Genomic DNA, 25206 nt, shown 5'->3' with positions numbered 1-25206 from the left:
GCGGTGTGTATGAGGGAAGCATTGCTGCTCTGAGACAGTAGCTATTTCTGATACTAACAATGTTGGAGTGGTTTCCAAGCATGTGTCCAACATGTGAGGAACTGAGTCAAGGCAGAGCCAGTAAGGTGTTGGTTTTTTGACCCAGTCTCAGAATCAGATACCTGTTTCAGGTGAGCTGTTCTGCATTTGTTGTACACAAGCTTTGTCTTCAGTCATATAATGTCACTAGCTGTTCCTGCCCTGGATCACAAAGAAATAGCTTGTCTTGGAGAAAAAAAAAGGAAAGTGCGTTTGTCACAATTCACCAGAAGAGAGGCTTTTTTTTTTAATGTTTGCCTGATGTTTTTTCATGAAGACTAGCGTCTCCCTAGGTATTTTCACATGTAGAGGAGAGTGATAGTTTTGTGGAGTTTTCATTTGCTCTGCAGTACTGCTGCTCTATTCCCAGCCTTCCTGCTCTTCTTAACATTCATTATTTACTCCCCTTGAGACACTGTATCCTCTCGGTCTCCTTGATTTTACTGACATTTTGTTCTGTCATTCAATGTCATTCTGTGCTTGTTCTCCCCTCAATCTCACTAAAGCCATGACCCAGTGTTTAATGCATCTTGATTTTCCTGATATGCCTCAAGCCACAAAAAAAATGTAGTAAGAATTTTGAAGGCATATTCAGATGGTTTTCTCTGCATTGTGTAATTCATGCCTTCTTTTGCCTCTGAGTATCTGCTCTTCACATTTCTTATACCTTATGATTCTCAATAGGAATGAAGCTCATGTGTAGGTCTGCAGTCATTTTCAGTGGTGGCAACTGATAATTTTTTTTTTTCTCTTCAAAGCAGACTAGACCCATATCAAGATGTATTTATGTACAGATGCATAGGGTTTTGAATGCTTAAGATGAAAGCATTAATTAGGATAATTTTTGGTAAGTTGCTAGAGAAAACTGTTACAGCAGGTGACAACTTCAGTGTTCATCAACATATTCCTGTCACCCTCCCAGGACTGTTTTCATCAATCATGCGAGAGCTGGCCAACATCACACATGATGGTCCCAAGTGGATGGTACTAGATGGAGATATTGATCCAATGTGGATTGAATCTCTAAATACTGTGATGGATGATAATAAGGTAATGAATATAAGTTAAAGAAACAGGTATTCCTTGACTGAGTGGTGGGATTCAACTTAGGAGAAATGCAGATGCTGTAATAACACCTCCTGGATTAATCTGATTGTGTTTCCTCAGAAATATCAAAGAATATTGCATAAAGAAAATTGTGCATGAGGGAAATAGCTCAAAGCATGTTTTCACTGGAATTTCCCTTTCCTCGAGAGTTGGACTCATGAGTAACTGCAAACATCTTGATCATAACTTCACACCCTTTAAACAGAGACTGGACTCGTAATCCTACGCCTTTTTTCCCCACCCTAAAGGAGTGCTGTTGATTCTGGGTCGTGGTGGAAGAGAGAAATGTGTTAGAAATCAGCTTCTTTGCCTCAAGGAACTGGGCTGACAGCAGCTAAGCATTTTAGTGAAAAGTGCTGAATGCTTTTAATTCCTATTCCTGGGGGAGGCCTTAGTCTGTCTGTCTGTCTGCCACATGCAGGTGCTGACCCTGGCAAGCAATGAGAGAATCCCTCTGAACCCAACGATGCGGCTGATCTTTGAGATCAGCCACCTGCGCACAGCCACCCCGGCAACCGTGTCCAGAGCAGGTGAGTCCTGGACTGAGCTTCACACTGGGATTTTGCATGGACCAAGTAGGATCTAGTGTCATTAACCAGTCTTCTGGTGGCCAACATGGTCTCTCTTGAAAGTTCCCAAGCTGGGGTCACAGCTGCCTTCGGTGGGCAGGGTAGGTTCCTGAAGCTCATGAACAAAGTGAGGATCCTGACCCCAAACCTGTATGGGGGCCTGTCGTCATCTTGGAGATTTACTTAGAACTCTCTGACTGTTAATGTGTGATCATGGCTTCAGCATTGCCGAGAGAGTGTTCCTGTTGGGCAAAGCCCTGTATGGACTGGATGAGGAAAGGGACAGGATAAATCCCAAAGAGCTCCTGATCTGGGGAAGTGCATGAAGTACAGGAGAAAGGAATGAAGGTGTTCCCTAGTTTTACACATGGGGAAATGCGGCCCAGAGCAATAACATGACTCAGGCAAGACTATGTTCTGAATTTGAGGCAGGGTCATGAAAGGTGTCCTGGTTACCTGAATTAAGTCTCCTCATTGTTGATGTTTCTACTCTGCAGTGGGGCAGGAGGAAGAGCTAGGTAATGGGGCACCCAAGCATATTTGACAAGGTTTTAGTTGCACAGTTGAGAAATTCTACTGGAGGAAAGGAATAGTCTCTGCTGTGTCCTTACTGTATGTTCTCTGTTGCCCTGGGCCTACAGGGATCCTGTACATCAACCCATCAGATCTGGGCTGGAATCCCCCAGTAAGCAGCTGGATTGACAGGCGAGAGATCCAGTCCGAAAGAGCCAACCTGACCATTTTGTTTGATAAGTACCTGCCGATTTGCCTGGACACACTCAGAACAAGGTACTATCTGAAGAGTGATTTTATCTCCACTAGCAAGGGCAGGGGGACACTCGCTGCTTTCCAGACCAGCTGTGCTGTGCTGGGGTTGTGCTGCTTGTGGCCTGGGTGGCTGGTTTCCTCCTTGCCCCTGAGCCCCCTGAACATCATTGGCTTAAGCTCAGAGAAACAATGGGGTGAGGTGGGGGAGCTGACACTCCTGCCCATCCTTTGTTGGTCAGATGTAGTTTTCATCAGATTTTGATTTGATTGTTCCTGAACTTCATGTACCAGTTCTGTATCTCTCGCAAAGTAAATTCAGGAGATCCTAAAGAGAGTCTTTTCAGTCTCCTGATGTCAGCCTAGACCTGAGTTCACGTTACTTTTCAGTAGAGCAGATTTCAGACCACTGCTGAAAGAAAGTTTTCATTATGCCACATGGAAGGTGGGGAGAGCAGATCCACTTTTATCTTCTCCTCACTTCTTTTCCTGCCCCTTGGTGATGAGAAGGAAGTTGGTGTTTGTGGAAGAGGATGATATTACTCTACACTCATTTCTCTCTTGCATTTCTTTCCTGATGCATTTGATCAAAATTAAGTCAGTCTCTGTGAGCATCCAGCCTGGGCATGTTTCATGGTTGGACACCAGTCCAAGGAACATGAAGAACTTGGATATTTGGAAGGGCCCTGGTGCTCCTTGGCTTGAGTTAGCTTCCAAGTGGTGCCACAGAGAAGTCATATGGTTCATGCTTCTCATCACAGGAGACAGCTCTCTTACTCATGCTGTGGTGAGGACTGGCCAAAGTAGAGTGCCAACAAACTTGAGTAAGGGAACTTCTCCCATCCTCTGCTTGCTTCTCATAGTTGCACCTCCATTGAAAAAAAAAAAGAAAAAAAAAATTTGAAAATACCAATGTACAGTTGAGCATGGGAGTTGTCAACCACAATGGGGATGTCAGAAGGGGTTGCATTAGTGAAAGCAGTGGTCTTTGGAAGTAGGAGTTAGGCACCTTACTAGAGAGCTACTCCCTGGGTGACCAAGCTGGTTATAGCTGTTGGCAGCAAAGTCCATTGAACATTTCCCACTCTATTTGCTGAATGTTGTGTCAGACAGTGAAATCCATGGGATTAGCTGCAGGCAGCCCTGAGCTGAGTATTTTGGTAGCTTGCTTAATTCAGAAATTGTAGAACCAACCTTTCAAATAGATATAATTACTTTATGGAAGGCTTCAGTGCTGCTACAGTATTAGTTTGGAATTCTGTAAGTGTAGCTTAAATGAATGTAAAATGGCAAGATGAAAGGTTTTATTTTATTACTCCTCTATTTGACCGCTTTTGAACTCATCGTGTTCACAGAAAATCATTGCCTTGAGCAAGTCTTCCATTTTACTTCTTTCAAGAGGATCAAAGTTTTAAAATGCTTGAAACTTCTGATTACTGTTATTACTCGTATATGTGCCGGTGCCAGCAGGTCCAAGGGAAAGAATGGGTGTTCTCTTTATTGCTGTACCCAGGAATAAGACACGCACTGCTGACAAGTAAAATGCTAATCATCTGAAAAAGCATTTCTAGGCTTGCCTTCCTGGGTTGTGAGCGACTGTGTTGCTGGACCCTATTATACTTCCTGTGCTTTCAATTTCGATCCCGTAGGTTTAAGAAGATTATTCCCATTCCTGAGCAGAGTATGGTTCAGATGTTGTGCTACCTCCTCGAATGCCTCCTGACAGAGGAGAACACACCTCCTGACTGTCCCAAAGAGCTTTATGAACTTTACTTTGTCTTTGCTGCTGTCTGGGCCTTTGGTGGATCAATGTTTCAAGACCAGGTAAGAAGGAAGATGCCACTTTAGCATCCTTTACACAGGCCTTTTTTTCCCATTTTTCCTTTTTCTTTTTTTTTTTCTCTTTTTTCTCCTTTTTTCTCTTTTTTCTTTTTTCCTCTTTTTTTCTCTTTTCTTCTCTTTTTTTCTCTTTTCTCTTTTTTGTCCTCTTTTTTTTCCTCTTTTTTTTTTCCTATTTTTTTCTCTTTTTTCTCTTTTTTCCTTTTCTCTTTTTTTTCTTCACCAGGTGAGAAGGAAGATAACACTTTAGCATCCTTTACACAGGCCTTTTTTCCCTTTTTTTCTTTTTCTTTTTTTCTTTTCTCTTTTTTTTCTCCTTTTTTCTATTTTTTCCCCTCCTTTTTTCTCTTTTCCTTTTTTCTTTTTTTCTCTTTTTCCTATTTTTCTTTTTTTCCACTTTTTTTTTCTATTTTTTACTGTTTTTACTGTTTTTTCCTTTTCTCTTTTTTTTTTTTTTTTTTTTTTTCATACTTTGCAAAAACATAGAGCTATACGAGTAATGCTGTTTTCCCGGGGCTCTCATATAGGTGATAATAAACTAGAAACCTGAATGCAACAATTCCTTTTGTGAAAGACCTTGTTATCTGGGATATAACACCAGAAGAAAACAGCTGAGGGGTCAAGTGATAAAGGTGGAGGGTTGTTTGCTTATGGAGACACATTTCACTGACGAGAAACATTGGGTTAATTTATAGAGGCCTGAGGATGTGCACAATAAGATCAAATTAAGACTGATTATTCAGATGAATATATCAATGGAGCAGTCTTTCAGCCATCTGACTGAGCAGATAGACGTTGTGCTATATAACACAAACCAGCTGGTGCTTTGTCCCTACTCACTTTTATTAAACACAGGTGGATGTCAGGAGTTGGCTGTCCTCAATTTCTGATAGAAGTGCATAAGACAGAGGGGTGGTCAGCAGGTCAGGATGGGCTTTGGGAATTAGGCACTTCCACTTCAGAAGAAGTAGGCAGTGGCTCTGCTCTTTGAAGTACTCTTTGCTGGGAGCATGCTGACAAGGTTGGGGTTGATGGTTGTGTGCACTCAGCTTGAACTCCCTCTCGGGCAGCCGGCTGTTGGACGCGCTCTGGCATGAGCTGCTGGGCTCATTCAAGCCGTTGGTGGATGGGTGTCTGCACCCAAGTCTGTAGTGCTGAAGGGCAGAATGGGCTACAGACTAAGATCTCCTTGGGCCAGGCGGGTTAATCAGGCCGTGGTTTACTAGTGGTGTCTCTGACATTCAAAGTATGCTCATGTCTGAGAGGCAGAGGAAGACAGGGCACTGCATTCCATGGTGCTTCCCGCAGTACTCTATCGTATGGATTAATTGCAGCTGTCAGTCTCTGAATCCATCAGCTTGCATTAGACAAGGTGGGCGTGATCTCCTACATAGTCAATATTATTTATTATAAGACAGTTTTCTCAAGGTCAGCATTCAATACAGCACATTTCAGCCTCCTTTCAGTTCCTGGTCCTTAAAACATGGGAGAAGCACAGAAATGTCCGTCTGGTCTGAAACATAGCTGCCTTGGTGGGATCTGTAGCATGTGAACAACAGGGATTTTGGGAAGGATCTTCTCCAGACTTGCCTGGGGGAAGCAGGGTTGTGCTGCTGCCTCTGACCTCCCTGTTCTCTGTTAGTCCCTGGTGTCTTGTGCACAGGAGAGGAGAAATGGGCATTTCCATTTGCCCCTGTGTCCCGTTCCGCCCCGCTTCCTGGCTGCGTGGCTCAGCTTGGCACAGCAGGGTTGTCTCTTGATTTCTAGATAATTGGAAAAGATGCTGCTATTTTACAACTTCCGACTGTTAACAGCAATAATGGACAAGAAGATAGTGGGCTGTGTGTCAGAGCCCTGCTGCCAACACTGCTGACATTGGGGCCACCCTTGGCTCTGTTCCATGGTTTCGTGCAGGTGCTTGCAGGACAGCTTTCCACCCTCTGCTGGCATTGCTGTTTCCAGATTGATGACTGTGCAAGCTGGAGGTTTTTCATGTGACTGGTTCAGAGGCAGGCAGGAGAAACCTGAGGCACTTGTAGAGGGGTCTGAGAGTGCGTGTGGCACCTGAAGACCTGGATTTTGAGTATCAGGTTTTCATCAGTTGGCACGGGGAGCAGTGTGAGTAGCCAGAAAGCCTGCAGGTGGAAGTAGGCCTGGCATCTGCTGGAGCTGCTCACTCTGGTTCTGCCCGATCCTTGCTGGGAGCCTGTCAGGTGGTTGCACCTACTGGTCGGAGGATACCTCATCCCCAGGTCTAACCCATGTCATCCCGATGTGTGGGTCTGCCCAGTGACAGCACACTGCTGTCGAGGGCTCAGAGATCCATAGCTGGTCTCTAGCGGGCTTGTGTCAAGCTCTGTGTTGTCTGGACTATGTGGGAAGTCTCTCCATGGACCTGACACCAGAGATACTTCCCCAGGTCAGGTGGTGGCACTGATGTTCTCAGAGGCTGCTCAGGTGCTCACTGGGGTCTCTTTGTGTTTTTTCCATGTGCCTCAATGCTAGACCAACATCTGCTGGACTCTTCACATTTGCTTCATGCCAAGCAGTAGATGGTTCAGGAAGTGATAACACAGATCAAGCTCAGCTTGGTGCTCATTGAGTGCCATCCTGCCTCCTGGCCTTTGAATGACCTGTGTGTGACTAGCTTTCTTGGTTCTTGTGGAGGACTTAACCCTCCGTTTCCTATGTGCCAGCTGGGAAACAGTCACCCGTAGTGTTGTCAGTGCAGGGTGACTTAAAAAAAAAAAAGAAAAGAAAAAGCCACAGCAAAGCCTGAGAAGCACTTCTTGTCCTCGCTTCAGCAGTCCAAGCTGCCGTCTAATTATAGGAGCTTGCAGCTCCTCGAGCAAGCCAGCTGGAGTGCAGCCGCGTGGCGGGTGGGCGCCGCCTGCCCCGCGCCGTGGCAGAGCCGGCCCCGGCGTGGCAGGCTTGGCCGAGTGCTGCCTGCCTGGCTGCCCGGGCAGCGGGGCCGGGGCGCAGCGCGCTGGCCTGGGTGGGCTGCGTCCCTCTGGCAGGGCTGGCTTTGGGGCTGGCCTGTGCACTGCCGCTTGGGATGCGCTGGAAATGTCAGAGCTTAGAGGGTGAGGATACGGCAGTCCAAGTGAGGGGGGAGCCTGATGAAAAATGATCCAATATAAAATCTGTTTATTGCTCTCCGTTGAAGGTGCCCTTCGTGCTGACCTTTTGCTGCCGAAATGTCAGGAGAAACAGTCTGGAAGGTTTCCCACTACTCCGTGCTTGTCGGTGGGTAGCGGGGCCCATGTATAAAAAACAGACGGTAGATTTGCCATTTCCAGGCTCTGAAATTAGCGGAAATCCATATGGAATTTTTATTAAGGAAGCAGTTTGAGTTCGACGCTGTTCTGGCAATAGAGCTGGGGCTGGAGCAGCTCCACTTAACTGCTCGGTTAGGGAGGGCAGGCAGCCCATCACAATGCAGCTGCAGGCAGTTTGCCTGAGCAGGGGTAAGGGCACCCTTGTGAGAAAGCTTTTAGCACTGATGCACATCCCTCTCCTCTGCAGGCTACTCTGCTGCCGGCACTGAGGAGTTATAACAACAAGAGAATAGAGAATTACAATTATTCTGCCCCTCTGAATAGCACAAGACTGCAAAATTGTGGATATTAATAACGTGTTTTTCAAATCCTCTGGTTTTTTGATGGATGGTAGCTCAGGAGACATTACAGAGGACACTCAGTTCAGTTCAGCTTCAAGCCCAGGTTTCCTGGGAGGCTGAACACTCTATGGGCGATGTGTTGGCGTTCCCACGTGGGCTTCTGGCCTGGGAAAGCACGTTGAATGGCTGTGGGGAGGAGAGACTAACAGGTGCCCCAGGAAGAAACTGTGCTGTTAAAACTAGCTAAATTATGCATCCGGTATTTCACAGAGATCTTTTTAAGGGTGCTTTTCCCCTCTTTCCCCTTCCCCCTTCTCCCCAGGGCAGAAGGCTCTAGTCCCCTTTGTCTGCATGGGAAGGCATACAGGCAGAGCGGCTGGCCCAGTGTCATACAGGAGACTTGGGGCAGGGGAGGGGATTAAGTACATTTTGCAAGTCCTACCCCAACAAAACTGTCACCCCAGCTCTTGAAAAAATTCAGATGCTCCGAAATCTCCATTCGTAGAAAGACATAATGGGGCAAGACAAGAAAGCGGGTGCTCAGGGCGATATGGCAGTGCAGAAACACAGCAGAGCCAAAGGGGCATGGTCCCTCTCTGGTGCTTTGGTACAGTGGTGTCTGCAATCCTGCTGCTCCAAAACACTGTGGATTGAAAAAGGGCCAGAAGACAACAACTAAGTATTAATAGAATGGTGTGATTTATGAGGAAAGGCTTTTGTATGCATGCTTTGACTAACCATGACCAGAGATGTAGACGGATGTTGTGTCCTTGTCTGTTGAAAGAAGTAGGCACCAAGAATCAATCAAGAGGTCTGTTTAGTCATAGGCACGTATTTCTCTTTTTCAAACCGATCCATCTATCTAATCTCAGACGTACCAAGAGTGATCAACACAGAGGATAAATTATTTAGGTGAATAAATAGGAGTGATGAGAAGAAATTAAGAAAATTAAAGATTAGGCTTAATAATAGGAAAAAGGATACGATTGTTATGCTGTGGAATATATTTTAAGGACTAATCCCACTCGGGTGCACTAGGATAGATAACATTCTCCACTACTAATGAATTTCTCCAGATTCGCATATTTTCTGCACTTTTTGTCTTGCAGCTTGTGGACTACAGAGTGGAGTTCAGCAAGTGGTGGGTGGCAGAATTCAAGACTATCAAGTTTCCCTCTCAGGGCACAGTCTTTGACTTTTACATCGATCCAGAAACAAAGAAGTTTGAGCCTTGGTCTAAACTTATTCCCCAGTTTGAATTTGATCCAGAAATGCCATTACAGGTATGCAAACCTTGCGTGCTTTTTGTCTGGGAGGAGTAAGTGCATTTTAGTGACTGTATGCGGGCATTTCAATGAAGTCTCATTAAAGGTCAAGCACTTCATAATAAGGAGGGAATTCTCTATGAGATACAGCTAAATTACCCATCTTCCTTTCCTGTGCTTTGTCTGTGAAGACACATCCTCCATCTATCTTCCAAATATAAACGATGTACACGGGGGGCAGGCTCAGAGCTACCCCATGACCCAGGAGCTGGCACCCCCGCCAGGATGGGGGTGCCTTTGGCCTGCAGAGAGAAGTGGGATGTGAGCCAATGTAGTGACAAAGCCCCTGAGACACCATGTCGTCATTCTGCCTGTCTGAAAATAGAGATGCTTTTATGATTTGGACAAAAAATGAGAGTTCCTGCAGTTAATGAACTGCATTTGCTAGATACACTTTTCTTTCCTTCCAGAAGTGCCAGAGTGAGCAGATGGCTTGTAAAAATTGTTACCATTTTATCAAAATGTGTGATTGTGGGGATATCCAGATGCTGCTCCCAGCATCCACCTGTCAAAGTTTCATCCATACAGACAGTTTGATTTTAATGGTTGGCAGCAGCGTCTCGTTCCCTTCTTAGTGCAGTCTCGAAACTGGGGTCACCTCATTCATTCACACCTCTCCCAATTTTACTTCTCCTCAGAACGTGCCTGGGGGGTTGTGGCGAGGATGGGGACACTGACCTGCTTGTTATGCCCCTCTCAGGCTTGCCTGGTGCCCACCACTGAGACGGTCCGTGTGCGGTACTTCATGGACAGGCTCCTGGAGCGCCAGCGCCCAGTGATGCTGGTGGGCACTGCTGGCACGGGGAAGTCTGTGCTGGTGGGGGACAAGCTCTCCTCACTGGACATGGATGCATATGTGGTGAAGAAGGTCCCTTTTAACTACTACACCACCTCTGCCATGCTGCAAGGTAAGGCAATGGAAGAGTCCCAGGACTTCTGCCTGCCAGGTTATCAAATTCCTGGGGTGTCCAGCGGGATTTGGAGCAGGGTGTGCACTGTGGTGCTCAGGGGAAGACCCGGGGACGAGCTGCCCGTGTTGTTTGTGGGCACTGCACTGACACTCGCCAGCTCTGAAATCCCCCTGTGAAGCTATCAGGTCAGCGCACCCCTGGATTTGTGGAAGATGACGTTTTCCAACATGAGAATTTCAATTCAGAATACCACAACTCTGGTTCAGGGATGTGCCAAAGCACGTGCTTAAATCTGCTGCTGTTGTGTACAGCACACAGCTTGTACTTGACTTGATGTGTGTCTTTCATATGCTTGAATTTAAAACCATGCTGAATAGGATGGGTTTCTTGGCTAGGATCCAAACTGTCCTCAGGGTGCAATGACAGGAATTGCATCCCAATTAGCAGCAAGGATGGTGCTAATGGAAACGTGCAGGCTGTAAGCCAGGGCTGCCGGTCCCTGGTGCTGTCCTCTGCATCCTGCTGCAGCTCAGTGTCCTCCCATGGAGCATCCCCATCTCCCCAGGGGGCACAAGACTTGCTGACCCTGGGGGGCACAGAGCCCCAGGGAATTTCTGACCCTGGGGAAGCCCATAAGAGTATTGCTAAGGAGGATTTTGGCACTTCAGTGAAAAATTAAGTTTAAGACCAAGCAAAGGTCAGGTTTTCTGTGTGGTCTCTTCAGAGACAAAGAGAAAGGAGGAAATTCTTGAAAAGTGGCTTATTTTGGAATGGTATTTTCACTTTCAGTTGACCTAAAGAGAAATAAAATACTGCTTTTACATGTATTTATTAACCAAGAATGAAAAAAGCTGGTTTGTTTTGAGCTGAATAACAGCTATGCGTCACCATAAAACAAAATACTTCCTTTATGTAGCTTGCTTTGACCCAAATGTCCTGAAACCCTTTTACTCCCCCAGCCCCATACAGGACCACGGTCTGTGAAGCATCAGTGAGACAGAGGATTTAACCTTCACCATCTGGGTTGTTCCTGGCCAAGTGGTGCTAGGTGGGGACATGCTCACAGCCCAGATCAATGCCAAAAGCAGCAAGTGTCTGGGGCTTCATCCGTGCTCTGCCAGGCTCTCGACACCACAGACATTTTAAGAAAGGTGTCAGAATTTAAATTGCCCTCTCGGTGTGGTCCGCTTGCAGAGCGGTGACAGCACAGGCTCAGCCCATGCTCTGTAACCCGGGGCCGTGCCATGGGGCCACGGCGGCTTTCGGGGGCAGGTTTGAAGGGTTTCTGGTCTTGCTGGTGCCCACCCTCCCCGGTTCTCCCGCCTGTGCTGATCAGCCCCGCGAGATGGTGCCTGTGCCTCTGCCCACAGTCTGAATGCAAATTATTTGGCTTACATGTCCGTCAAGCAAAAAAAGGGTAAAATCTCACATTTTGCCCAGTCTTGTAGCTCTGCGTGGTGTGATGGTTATAGCCTCCCTTTTTTCCCCCCAGGTGCTGCTTTTCCTTTTTTCCCTGCACGGCGTCTCTGTGACATGCCCTTGAGCTGGTAAATGGGCTGAGCTGTCTGTCTGTCTGCTCAGCTGCCTGAGTGGGGGAATGTGTGCTCATTTATCTCTATCTGGATGGGTGAGTGTGTGCAGGTGTTGAGATTTATACAGGCAGACCTGGCAGCGCGTCCCTATTTACTCTGGCGGTGAGCTATGGGCTGATACGGCGACTTTCTTCCTCTGCAGAGGAATCAAGTCATCTTGTGTGTAGATGAAGATGTGGCTGTGAGGTTTGCACCAGGAAACATGATTTATACTGCTTGGCCTGGTTCCCTACTGCTCATTTTTTAGAGTTAATTTGTCCCTTTTTGTGTAGTTTGCCAGTTGGCCACTTTTTTTTTTTTTTTTTTTTTTTTTTCCCCCAGCAGGCACTTCTTTAAATTTGTAAAACATGAATACAAAGCAGTTTTAGAATTTTTATTTATTTATTTATTATTTTTAAAAGTGCCTAATCTGAAAGCCAGTCATTTCCTAGACAAAGTGCCTGTTGGTGCAGAGGTTTATACAGTGCAGAACGTGCACCCTTTAGGGGAAGCACAGGTACGTGGTCCAAGCCATCCTTGCAGGCCCTGTGGCTTACAGAAGTGCTGTGTGCCCAGGGGTTAAAAGGAGCCAGACACTCTCTCTGTCCAAGCCTGGGACCAGTTTTGCTATTTTCTTTGCTGTATTGTGACTGAATACCACTTTCCGTGGCATTTGTTGCTCTCTCAGCCCATTGCCCTGGACCTCTGGTCTGCTGCTCTCTCTGCTTTGTGCCCTCTTGGACCTCTGCTCCTCTTGCTCCTTTGTCAGATGTAGCCCTGGATTCTGTCATGCAGCACCTTTTCGCTCCGGATCTGCCTTGAGAAAATTGCAATAAGTGTTGATTTTTTTTGGTTTTGGGTTGCCCCCCGCCCCCCCCCCCCCCGGCCCTTGATCAACAGCCAGCAGGCAAGAGGTGTCACACTTGCTAAGTCTCCTTTGCAGCGATTGTTTCTTTCAGGTGCTAATTTGAGTATGTCAGGATCTCAGAGGCAGAGACACGGACCCTTTATTATTATTGTGAGATATGGCTTTGAATTAAAATGCAACTTTCACGAACATGTCACTTGATCCCCAGTAATTGCATTTCAGTGTGACGAATCTCCTGCACACTTGTTTAACCTCAAAAAAGGGCTGATTTTATATGTTAATTAAGGACTAATTAAATTTAAATTAAATGCTTATTTGAAACACTTAATTTAACTTGCTATCAGAAATTTCAAATACTGTGGTTTTATTGAAAGCAGAGAGAGACTCCACTGAGGAAAGATTCATCATTTTTCTTAGCAGAATTCATTCCTTTGTGCAGCAACTGTCTGTGGCAAGAAATCAGCTGAATTTTGAGTAGTGGGAAAGACAAGCTGTCTGCAATGCACCGAAGCAGTAAAAAAAATCGGTGTTTTAAAAGATTTGTGATCTGAAAAAAACAGAATATAGATCTTCCTTAATAACTTTTGTGCATGATAATGAATGGCTTAAGTGTACATTTTCACAAGGAGATATTTATATAAATTCCCAGTCCCATTTACATTTGCCAGTCTTCCCTAATCACAAAGAATTGCTACTTACCATGCTGCTCTACAGCACCTTATGGGTCTGTTGACAACCCAAAACTGTGTAAATGAAACAAATTCTGCCTCCATCTTCGGGAGAGCAGCAAGTCCCTGAGAATGGGGATGCTCTCCAAATAAGCACATGGCAGAAAACCCGTCCCAAGATCTGGGCAGAGGAGAGCTGCTTCTGTTTGCTTTTCCACTGACTGAGTCAGTAAAGGTTGCTTGGGCCGCAGTCAAAGAGATCAATAACCTATAAAACATTATGTGCTGCACTGTGGGGTGATTTTTATTAAATATCAGACCAGCATTATAAATATTCCCCACATTTTATAATCTAGAGCAACACATAACCTCAGCGTTCTGCTAAAACAAATTAAAATCTTCCAAAGCTTTGAAATGAGAAACTGTTCTCTCCATGTTTTCCCTTGCTCATGCATGACCCTAATTAAAACTGGGTGGTAATTTGACAGCTCATGCTGGAATTGAGTCTTGTCATATTATCTAGAGGTCTGGATAATGCTTGAGAGAACATCAGAGAACTTGTGAGTATTTAGTGCATTTAGATTAAAAATATTACTTGGATTGTTCTGAAAATGTCCAAGAATTTGGCCCTGAAATCACATAATTCTTCTGTCTAACAGAGGTAAAAAAATGTACTTGCATTCACAAAATCAGCTTTGCTAATGGGCCTACAGCATCTCCCTTGTTCCTTCTCAGGTCCCAGCCACTACTGTCTGTGTTAACGGTGCTGTCTCTGTATCTCTGGGGCAGGCAGCAGGGGATATTCACCACTCTGTCTTATGGGTCAGAATAACCTCAGCAAGATTTAGTTTAAAAAATTATGCAGAAGGGATTCAAAAGGCTTTATGTTGCATGAAAAGCTTTTGTTTTCTCTGAAGTAGACCTGTTTTATAGCAGACTGTTGCTTTGCCATATTTGCTTTGAAAAGAGGAATTGAGAGCTTTCCAATCTGGGTCGAGTCAGATTGAAATGCTGCCCAAGGGTCTCTGCCAGCCCCGTGCAGGGCTCCCAGCTGCTCCAGAGCTGCAGCCCGGGGACGGCCACTGGCCTGCTGGCAAGCAACATCCTGTGTCGAGACCAGCTCTTCCTCCCCAAAAAGAAATAAACAGCCCAGATGCCAGCTGGAGGGAACCAGGGGCTTCCCCCTGTGTCGTGAGATGGGTCCTGCCTGTCCTGTGCATAGCTCTGCTCCTCCTGGGCTGCTGCAGCTATACACAGTATGGCATCAAGCTGGGTTGAGAAATCATTTTTATTTTGCAGCAATGACTCCCGCAGAAGCTTAGCTTTGCCCCTCTGCCTCCATACAGGTGTGCTTGAGAAGCCTCTGGACAAAAAGGCTGGCAGAAATTACGGCCCTCCGGGTACCAAGAAGCTTGTGTACTTCATCGATGATCTGAACATGCCTGCAGTGGACGCTTACGGGACGGTGCAGCCCCATACACTGATCAGGCAGCACCTGGACTATGGCCACTGGTAGGAGGCTGCTCAGGCTCGGTCGTCTGAGACCTTTTTGTTCAGCTCCAGTGTTGGGGATGGGGTTTGAGAAGAGGTCAAAGTGCAGTTCCTTCTTCCCATCCCACATTTGCCATCGCGTCCCGCTGGGCTGGGCTGGAGCTTGCTGGGAGGCTTTGGCTGAACTGAGGGTTGTGCAGCCTCAGGGTTTCCCCGGTATCCCCAACAAACTCACTTGCCCCTAGGCTGGTTGAGGGGAGCTTTGCTCTGCTCTTGCTGCAGCTTGTGGCTGTGGTCCCAGTGCAAAGCCTGCAAGGGGAGCGCTGTGCTCGGCCTTGATGCCCTGCAGTGTTGAGAGCTGAGGAAGGCTGTGGATTTGGCCCCTGCTGTGAGCACCTAGTATCGTTTTCAGGCAGGCAGCAGCAAACGAGCACTTTCTAGGCAGAGGTAATTTGAAGAAAAAATTGTGACAGTGCTTTGGAAGGAGATTGGTGCCTTTTACAGCAGCCAGCAGCTCTGCATGGGACAGGAATATTTACAGCTATCTCTGTGGGGAATACAGGGCAAGGACTTGTTGCAATTTCCAGTCTCCTCAGCTGTGTGCATGCCTGAGCTTGGCCAAAAACTTCCCAAGTATGGAGACATTGGAGTGGAGGCAGAAATTTTGGGCTGTGGCTGTCAGAGAAGTCAGGTGGAAAGAGGGCTCTGCTGGTTGCGTGGGAGGCACGGGGGGGAGGCAGCACACCGTGTGTCCCCTCCCGGGCACATCCAGGCTTTCTGCCCGTGCTCTTGGCAGCACCCAGCAGCGTGTTGGACACCCGGTGCTCCCGCTCGCAGCCCGCTGGGGCTGCAGCTCACCCCAGGAGGGGTGATGAGTGAGAAGGGCTAAGCTCACTGCTAGCCTTGGGCTGCCCTGGCCCCAGCAGTATCTCTGCCGGGGTGGCACCCCTGGCTCTGTGAGCAGACTCCCCGTCCTTCCCGTGTGGGCAGCGGGTGGGCAGCTGCCCCTGGCAGCACGCAGCCTTCTTGCCCCTCTCCCAGACTGGTTCAAGCCAGAGGCACCCCTGTGATTTTCTGCAATTTCCACGCAAGTGACAGGTACGACCTACCAGTGCTTGCCACTGGCTGATAGAAACGTTAGCTGTGCGTTGTCGAAGCTGAAAGGTTTCCACCAAGAGCAGGACTTGTGTGTGCCAGGCCACGTACAGGCATGCGGGCAAGCCTGGGCCCTGCCTTGGCGAGATGCAGGATTTGTCCCCCCCTGAAGACACGGGGACGTTGGCAGCCCATGGACACGTGCTGAGGCAGGGGCAGCGGCGCGGGCTCGCGGGCTGTGGTCACTGTGCCGCTGCTTTCGTTTTGCCTAAAGGTACGACAGGACCAAGCTGTCACTGAAGGAGATCACGAATGTGCAGTACGTGTTCTGCATGAACCCGACTGCAGGGAGTTTCACAGTCAACCCTCGTCTTCAGGTAAAGCCCTGCGGAATAGCAGGCACATTGCTGGTTTTATTTTTGGGTGGATTATTTAAACATGAGGTTAAAGAAACACCACTGGCAGATCCTGCTGTCATTTTATCAGTAGAAATGGCATTAATCTGTCGAGTGACTGTAATTCCTAATGGTGATGCAGCAGACTTGCTGCCTTATTGCCTTGTTTGTTTTTCCTCACATTCTGCTGCTCAGCTGGAGGAAAAAGTCACAAGTTGCCTGACAGCTTAACACCTATTTTCAGGACATCCTTCTGGTTCATACAGGCAGATTTTGCCTTCATTTAGCTAATATTTACCTCTGGAACACAGTTCATTAAAACCTTCAAGTTTCTAAAATTTCCTGATGGAGCTGGCAGTATATTCTCAATAAAAAGAGATGTGTGGGGGAAATTCAAACAAAGAAAAAAAACGCCACCCCCCTAAAAAAAAAAAAAAATCCCAAACAACAGTGATAGTGCTGATGGTAACAGAAGTATAGATTTGAGAAGAGATTTTAAACATCAAGGCCTGATTTTGGGGAGCTGTGAGGCTCAGCCTGGGTGCCAGAGCTGGTTATTAACAGCTCTGACGTTGCTTACCCTTTGTCCAAGCCATGAGGCTGCGGTGGCAGATGCTGATCAGGGGCAGCCTGGCTGCTCCCTGTGCCTGCAGACCAAAACCACCGAGCAGGTCCTGTTGGTGTCTGAGGGAGACAAATAGCAGCCAGAGGGACAGTGCCCTTCCCGGCTGCATGGCAGGTGTTTGCCATGCTGTAGGATGAAGCTTGGCACATGAGCAGTAGTGGAGAAATACCCTGAGAAATGGATGCTCGTGCAAGAGCAGCCGTCACTTGTTGGAGCGGCTGCCGCAGCGACAGATCCTGCTCATAGGGACCTGCCAGCTGCTGGGGAGTCTGGATAGCAGGGAGCAAAATTCATTCCCTCGTGGAGAAGCCTCATGACCAGAGTCAGCCCAGGCTCTGGCTCCTTTTTAACAAGCTGTGTGTTAAAGTGAAGCATCCCGTGGCCGTGCATGGGCATCTCCTCTGTCTTTGCAAGTTCCAAATCAGTAAAGGAGGTGGCACCTTCCAGGGACTGTTCCTAGCAGAAACAGTGACTGGGCTTTATCAGAGGTTGGTGGGACCTTCAGAGCCCTTCAGCATTTCAATGGACTGAACTTCCAGTATAGCAGTTTTGAATGGAGTTGAAAATCCTTTGTTTAGCAAGCGGAATGATGTCACTTACCAACTGTCCTTTGCTGGGAAACTGGAAGAGGGAAATAGCCTTGTTCATGTGGATTGCAAGTCATAGAATCATGGAACATCTCAGGTTGGAAGGGACCTTGAAAGATCATCTTGTCCAACCTTTCATGGGAAAGGGAGCCTAGGTGACATTATCTAGCACTGTGTCCAATCATACCAAGGGCATTTTGCCTGAGAGGTGTTTGCCTATCTCTCAGACCTCTTCATGTCTTCCTTTCTCTTCCTCAGCGTCACTTCTGCGTCTTTGCACTCTCCATCCCTGGTCAGGATGCTTTATCCAAGATCTACAGCACCATTTTAACGCAGCACCTGATGAGCGGGAATTTCTCAGGGTCTGTGCAAAAATCAGCTCAGCAGCTGATTGCCCTTGCCCTGGGACTGCATCAGAAAGTAGCTGCTACTTTCCTGCCAACAGCTATCAAGTTCCACTACGTTTTCAACCTGAGAGACTTCTCCAATATCTTCCAAGTAAGTGCAGTTGCTGTCCTCTGGCACTCGGAGCTTGTCCAGATGCCCTGGGAGGTTGTGGACCTATCTTCCTCCAGCCCACCTAGCCCCGGTGAGCAAAACACAGTCTCCCACCTAGCAATGACACAGCCTGTGTGTCCCCTGAGCAAAGGGGCTGACCTTGGGCCATCCCCTAATCCCTGATTGGTTTGGGATGGATTTCAGAGCCATCACCCGTGACTTCGAGGAATGTCAGTTAGAAGCTTATTTACTTTCTAGCCTCCTGTGGTCAACAGGGAGGGAGGAATTGTTCCAGAAGGTGCAGGATTTGGGTGGGTTGAAATACCTTCTGGCTGTAGAAGGGACCGACCGAAGGGAGCTTTGGGGTCCTGAATTCAGCACTTAATTAAGTGACTGTTGATGAGCGTGATGGAGCTGGGCTTGACTTGGTGAGCCTCAGTTCCACACGTGTAAATGTGTGGATTAATGGCACTGCTCCACCACACAAAGAAATTATTTTATTGCACTGAAGCAGGTGGTGGATACTTAGAGGGCTACTGGCCCTGAAGTTAGAAGAGCAGTAACTAGTTGAACTGCTCTGTCTGGAGCCAGAACAGCTTGTTGGCCTATACTGGCATGTTCTTGTAGCTTCTTGATGGTCAGGTGCTCAGCATGTGCGTGAAGGATGGCATTTAAAGGGTTGATAAGTAAATCAAAACCAGCTTTGACTTGATTGCTGAAACTGGATTACCCCTGGAGCCAGTTCTGTACCAAGGGGAAGTTGTTCAGCTTTAGAAATGTTTTCTTCCAACAGTGGAAAGATTATTTTTTCTTTTCTTTTTTTTTTTTTTTTTTTTTTTTCCCCAGAAATCTCATGCTTTGAAGCAGTAGATATTACTGCTCAAAGAGCCTTTCAGAGTTTAAGGCTGATTAAGAAAGTTTCAGAAAATTCTCAGCAGACAAATCAAGAGGTTTGAAACACCGTAACCTGTTGTAAAACCCCAATTTGTAATTTGTTGCTGTCTTTATTCATGTCTGTTTTACACAGTAGGTATTGAAAGTTCAGTGTGCTGTGGTCTGATCCATCAGACAAGAGCTGAAGTAATGACAGGCAATGGGAAATCCAAGAACAGGACCTTGAAAAAGTTAATAACTCCATTGTGTCAAGAAGAAATCAGACCTGTCACTTGTGCTTAGCTAAACATCAGCAGCCTTTGACATTCGAAATGGGTCATGCTAAATGCTGGCTTCTGGTTAATCTGTGCTTTGGGAGGCAGAGAGAGAGAAAAGAAGCATTTCAGTGGGAAGCTTTAATATCAGCTATAGTCTGCTTGAAAGGTGCTAAGGTTGTGGGATATTAGAAAATGTCCTGCCAGCTCTGGATGCTGGGCCAGAGGGTGGGAGCAGTGAGGGGAGCTCAGGTGACTTTTCATTTATCACATGGCTGCAGGAGTGGGGAGTCCGGCTCCCAGGTCTCATAATGTTTATTTAAACAGAGGTTCAATTTTTCTTTAAATCCTTGCTTACCTTTTGCTATTCATTCTTGATTATTTTTTGATCTTATATATTCTTGGGTTTTTGAGATCTCCTGATTTCGTGTTTACCTCTGCTGGAACACTTTTTTTTTTTTTTCTTGAAATAGCGTATAAAGGAAGCTCTGGACTCTGGGAACACACTTCCATGTGTTGCATTCGTTAATCTTAAGAAATTCATAATTTAGCTTGAGCTCTCTTGTCCAACATCCTGCTCAAGCAGTGCCAACTTCAAAGTTAGGTCAGGCTGATCAGACAAGTTTTGAGTGTTGCCAAGGCTGGAGTTCCCATAGACTCCCTGGCCCTTGTTGCACTGCTAAATCCACCCTCTGGTGAAGTTTATAAATTTTTATTTTTTTATTTCAATTGGAATTTCCCTTGCTGCAACTTGTGTTTGTTGCCTCCTTTTGTTCTACACTTCCCTCCACCCCAGAAAAAAATTGGCTTTGTCTTCCCTATAACTCCTCATTAAGTCATTGTAGACAGCAGTAAGATTCCTTCGCCTTTTCCCCAGCCTTTCTTTGCATGTCCTGTGCTTCAGCATTTTATGATCTTGGTGGCTTCTGTTGAACTTGCCCCACAACATCAATGTCTGTCTTGCACTGGGGGACCCAAAAATGGATTGAACCTCACACAGCTTTTCTCCAGCCTGTCAAGGTCCCTACCTTTGGTGTAATAACCCCTCTGCTCGGTCAGCATCATCTGCAGACCTGCTGAGAATGCACTGACTGGGTCATGAAGGAAGACATTAAACAGTATTGCTCTGGTACCAGTCCCTGAGGAACATTGCTTGTAGCTGGCCTCCAGTTAGACTTTTGAGTCTGGTGGTCCAGCCAGTTTTCCACCCAACTTGCAGTCTATCCAACTGGTCCATGACCCTTGATGTGCTGCTATCTGGAAAAAAAAAAAAAAAAAAGAAAAGAAAAAAGAAAAAAAAAAAGGGGGAAACACACACACCCTCACCCCCCCAAAAAAATAAGGACCATCTGAGTTTCCTTAGTCTGTGGGAAGACTGAGAATTGGTGGATGCAAGGCTTGTAGGTTGGTGTATAATGCCTTTTCCAAGTTCCTTTTAATCCCAGACAAACAGTCAGGCAACGAGTGCATAATAGCTGCATGTATAAAAGGCACTTGGGGACTGCTATTTTACCAGCTATTCTGTAATTATACAAGCAGCCAACAATAACTGTTAAAGGCACAAACCATATGCAAATTGCAGCTGTGGAGAGGTCAACCCCTGGAGTTGTTACCACTGTACCGTGATACTGCTGGCTCTGCACAGGTTGTTAACAACTGCTCTATTTGCAGTCTGTCCAGTGGCTCTGTCGTTGTCATACTATATTAGATATTAATACGGTACCTAAACATTTAAGTAGGACCTTAGAAGCCCAGCTTGATTCCCTTTGTCAAAACTGCCTGACAGCTCTTATGACAAGGAGCTCTGTGCTAATTGTCTTATTACCAAACACTCCAAGAATCTGTATCTTAATTGCTGCAGCTAACGAAGAATGAATGAGTTTGGACCTGGGATGCATGTGAGTGTTGCACAGAGCAAGTCAGGAATAATTCCTTTCAGCAGACAGATACGGGTACTTATTGCTTTCATGTTTCTCCTTCTTTACCCAATACCCATTGCCATCTGGCCTGAGCTGATCCGGCGGATGTCTTTGCCTGGTGTGAGAGTTCAGTTGAACGTGACTGCAAAAGGTGTTCACTCCAAATGATGGCAAAATGCCAGAGATATTTGTCTAGAGAAATAAAAGCATTGGTGAAACCAAAGGGAAAAAGAACAACCTATACACCCAGGGGTAGAAGGCTTGACAGGCAGTAGTGGGTTGACTTTGTCAAACACGGTTCGTGTTTGTCCTGACTAATTGGAATGATCATCTCTGGGGATCTGGGCGTCTTCAGTGGGATTCCTTTTTGCCTGGCTGGTCGTGTCCTCTCCCTCAGCAGACAAGAATGGGCATTTCTGTGTGTAGTTCAAGTTCATCTCATCCTCATGGATGAGCCCCCTGGGCTCATGGGCTGGTTTTGTACTGCTACAGAAGCTCCACAAGTACTGTAAAATCTAGTTGTAATAAACCAGCTTAAATTTTCAGTCACATCTCACTGGAAGTGTTTAGGGTGAGGAGAGGTTGGAAATCACAGTCCAGGATGATGGGCTGGAGTAGGATTAGTCAAGATCTGTAGGAATGGCAGCCCTGACTCCTTGTCCTTGTCCTGTATCACTTACTGTTACTGATTCTGCTGTTTCAGGGGCAAGGTCACCCTTCAGTCCTTTATAGTCCTTTGGGCTCATGAGAAGCTGTTTGTTACTTTCCCTCTGTAGCAGGTCCCATCTGTGGCTAAAATCTGAAACTACTTTGCCTTGAATTTCTACCTCACCTTTTCATGCCTCTGGGTCCCACCATGCACTGCAGTGTTAAAAGAATTGGTATGCTCCAGGCAATTTGCCCTTGATTAAAGAAGTCAGGTCCCTACAGTGACAGAGTTGTGGATTATGCAGAAAATCTGTGCCCTATTTACTTATGGACGGAAACTATGTCCTTATGGAAGGAAACAAGATACCTGTTTACCTGGAACATGGAGAATGCTGAGATACCCAATGACTTTTTTCCCTCAGTCTTCACTGGCAGGTGCTCCAGCCCCACTGCCCAAGTCGCAGAAGACAAAGGCAGCAACTGAGAGAATGAAGAACCACCCACTGTAGGAGAAGATCAGGTTCAAGACCATCTAAGAAACATGAAGGTGCACAGGTCCATGGGCCCTGATGAGATGCATCTGCACGTCCTGAGGGAAATGATGGATGAAGTGGCTAAGCCACCATCCATCATATTTGAGAAGTTGTGACAGTCCAGTGAACTTCTCCCTGACTGGAGAAAGGGAAACATAACCCCCATTTTTAAAAAGGCAAAAAGAAAGACCCACTGAACTACAAGTCAGTCAGTCTGACCTCCATGTCCAGCAAGATCATGGAGCAGATCCTCCTCCAAACTCTGCTAGAGCACATGGAAAATAAGGAGGTGATTGGTGACAGCCAGCATGGCTTCACTAAGGGCAAATTGGTGGCCTTCTATGACAGGGTTACAGCACTGGTGGATAGGGGAAGAGCAACTGTTGTCATCTACCTGGACTTGTGCAAAGCATTTGACACTGTCCCACACGACATCCTTGTCTCTACATTGGAGAGACATGGCTTTGATGGATGGGCCACTTGTTGGATAAGGAATTGGATGAACAGTTGCACTCAAAAAACTGTGGTCGACGGCACAATGTCCAAGTGGAGAGCAGTGACGAGTGGCGTTCCTCAGGGTTCAGGGTTGGGTCTGGTGCTGTTTAACATCTTTGTTGGTGACGTGGGCAGTGGGATCGATGCACCCTCAGCGAGTTCACCGATGACACCGAGCTGTGTGGGGTGGTGACATGCTGGAGGGAAGGGATGCCATCCAGAGGGACCTGGGCAGGCTTGAGCCTGTGCAAACCTCATGAAGTTCAACAAGGCTAAGTGCAAGGTCCCGCTCATGGGTCAGGGCAATCCCAAGCACAAACACAGGCTTGGCAAGGGATGGATTGAGAGCAGCCCTGAGAAGGAGTTGGAGGTGTTGGTGGATGGAAAACTGCCCATGAGCCAGCACCATGCGCTGGCAGCCCAGAACCCACCCGTGCCCCTGGCTGCAGCCAGAGCAGGGGGGGCAGCAGGGCCAGGGAGGGGATTGTCCCCCTCTGCTCCGCTCTGGGGAGCCCCCCCTGCAGTGCTGGGGCCAGCTCGGGGGCCCCCAACAGCAGAAGGACCTGGAGCTGCTCGAGCGGGGCCAGAGGAGGCCACGGAGATGCTGGGGGGGCTGGAGCAGCTCCCCTGGGGGGCCGGGCTGAGAGAGTTGGGGGGGTTCAGCCTGGAGAAGAGAAGGCTCCGGGGGGACCCTGAGAGTGGCCTCCCAGGGCTTAAAGGGGGGACAGGAGAGGTGGGGAGGGACTCTGGGTCAGGGGTGTGGGGTGTAACGGTTTTAAACTGAAAGAGGATAGATTTACATTAGATATAAGAAATAAATTCTTTACTATGAGGGTGTTGAGGCGCTGGCCCAGGGTGCCCAGAGCAGCTGTGGGTGCCCCCTCCCTGGAAGGGTTCAAGGCCAGGTTGGACGGGGCTGGGAGCACCCTGGGCTGGGGGAAGGGGGCCCTGCCTGGGGCAGGGGAGTGGAACTAGATGGTTTTTAAGGTCCCTTCCAACCCAAACCATTCTATGATCCTGGGCTTTTGAAAAACATATTCCCTGCTGGCTCATACCTGAGAAAGCTCTGTTGCTGTCTTTTAATCTGAAAGGGTTACCTAAATTGTATCTCTTTTCTCTGTAAAATAACAATCATAGATGCAGCAGAGCTGTATTTTGCTTTTTATTCCCATTTCTAACAAGATTTTCAAGCAGCATGTCACATTAAGATCTGTGGCACTCGAGGAAGAATGGCCTCTATCTCTTCCTGACAGCAGGATGATACCAGTGGCTCCAGTGTGCCTTGCTCCAGCTGAGCTTCACCTCCACGCGGGCTTTGGTGGCTGGCAGGCTTCATGCTCCTTTGCACAGGGGTGGTTTTTCATATTTACCTGTGGCTGAACTCACTAAAGAGCCCTGCAAACTTCAGGCTTGCAAATGCCGAAATGCACCTTAGTGTGTTGCCTGCGGGGCGCGGCTGTGGGACTGGCACAGAGTCGGCAGCACCTGGGGTTTGTTCCTTGGTCTGGCACAGTTTTATGGCATGAGTTTGTGGTTGAGATTTGGTTACCTGAGCCAGTCTGGTTTCAGAGCTTCTCCCTCCTTCTGTCTTGTTGTCTCTGCTATTTCTCTTCCTAACAGAGATTGAGATGCCAGCAGCGGGTTACGGGCTGCTCCCTCATACGCAGCAGCCGCAGCGCTATGCTGGAGCCCCTCGTCAGTCCTCCCTGATGAGCACATTTTAAAACTAGTACAATACTTTTAAATAGGACTCTGGGTTCATGGCCCACACACTGTTTATAGTAATATCATGTTTGTCACTGTTTTCAAGTCACCTTTGTCCTCAAAGTGCTGAAGCTGCTCCAGGAGCCCCAAGAGTAACATCAGGAAGGAGGAGAGCAGCGTGCTTAGTCCAGTAGTGCAGGACATCTAGAAAGGGGTCACTGTGCTGCACGAGTTATTATTATTTTAAATGTTATTTAGACTGCAAAGAAAGAGAAAAAGTAATTTATTTTTCTTACCTTTTTGTGCCTGGGAGACTTTCTGTTCTGTCACCTGATCACCCCGTCCATGGGAGCCTGTTAACTCTCTCTTCACAGTCACCCATGCGCTTCCCTCCCCAGCCTGGCATGCAGGGGAAGCTGTGCTGCACCTCCTGATGCTTCCCTCCACTCACGGGGTTGTTCAGAGCAGCACTCGCAGGAAGCTGGCCTGCTGGCAAGGAGCCTTGCAGGATGCAGAGCTTAAGAAGTGGAAATAATTATCAACTTAACAAGCCCGGTGTCCAGAATTCACATTACGTTGCTTCAGACTTGGGTATCTGGACATGTGTTACAGTTTTGCAGGTTTTGTCAGAATGGTTGGAATGTTTCTGGTGCTTTTTCTTTTTTCTTTATTTTTTTTTTTTTCTAAACCAAATGTTCAGCTTCCCTCTACATGTAGGTTTTATTGTGTTCAAGGTAGCAGTATGCAA

General features: G+C 47.2%; 1 protein-coding gene across 1 annotated transcript in view; it reads left to right on the top strand.

The window, feature by feature from the left end:
• The window catches only part of LOC104367512 (dynein axonemal heavy chain 9), a 79301-nt gene that overhangs the window by 51398 nt on the left and 2697 nt on the right, over positions 1–25206 (top strand). Inside the window, exons 33-38 of the mRNA XM_042802311.1 lie at positions 1001–1128; positions 1607–1715; positions 2396–2543; positions 4169–4343; positions 9087–9260; positions 10003–10210. Of these exons, the coding sequence (XP_042658245.1) occupies positions 1001–1128; positions 1607–1715; positions 2396–2543; positions 4169–4343; positions 9087–9260; positions 10003–10210 (942 nt within the window). The remainder of the gene's footprint in view (positions 1–1000; positions 1129–1606; positions 1716–2395; positions 2544–4168; positions 4344–9086; positions 9261–10002; positions 10211–25206) is intronic.

This window comes from Tyto alba, unplaced genomic scaffold (genome assembly GCF_018691265.1).
Source record: "Tyto alba isolate M040663 unplaced genomic scaffold, T.alba_DEE_v4.0 Super-Scaffold_39, whole genome shotgun sequence".
Lineage (NCBI taxonomy): Eukaryota > Metazoa > Chordata > Aves > Strigiformes > Tytonidae > Tyto > Tyto alba.
The sequence above is the reverse complement of the archived record's forward strand: the minus strand, read 5'-3'. Positions and strand labels throughout refer to the sequence as shown.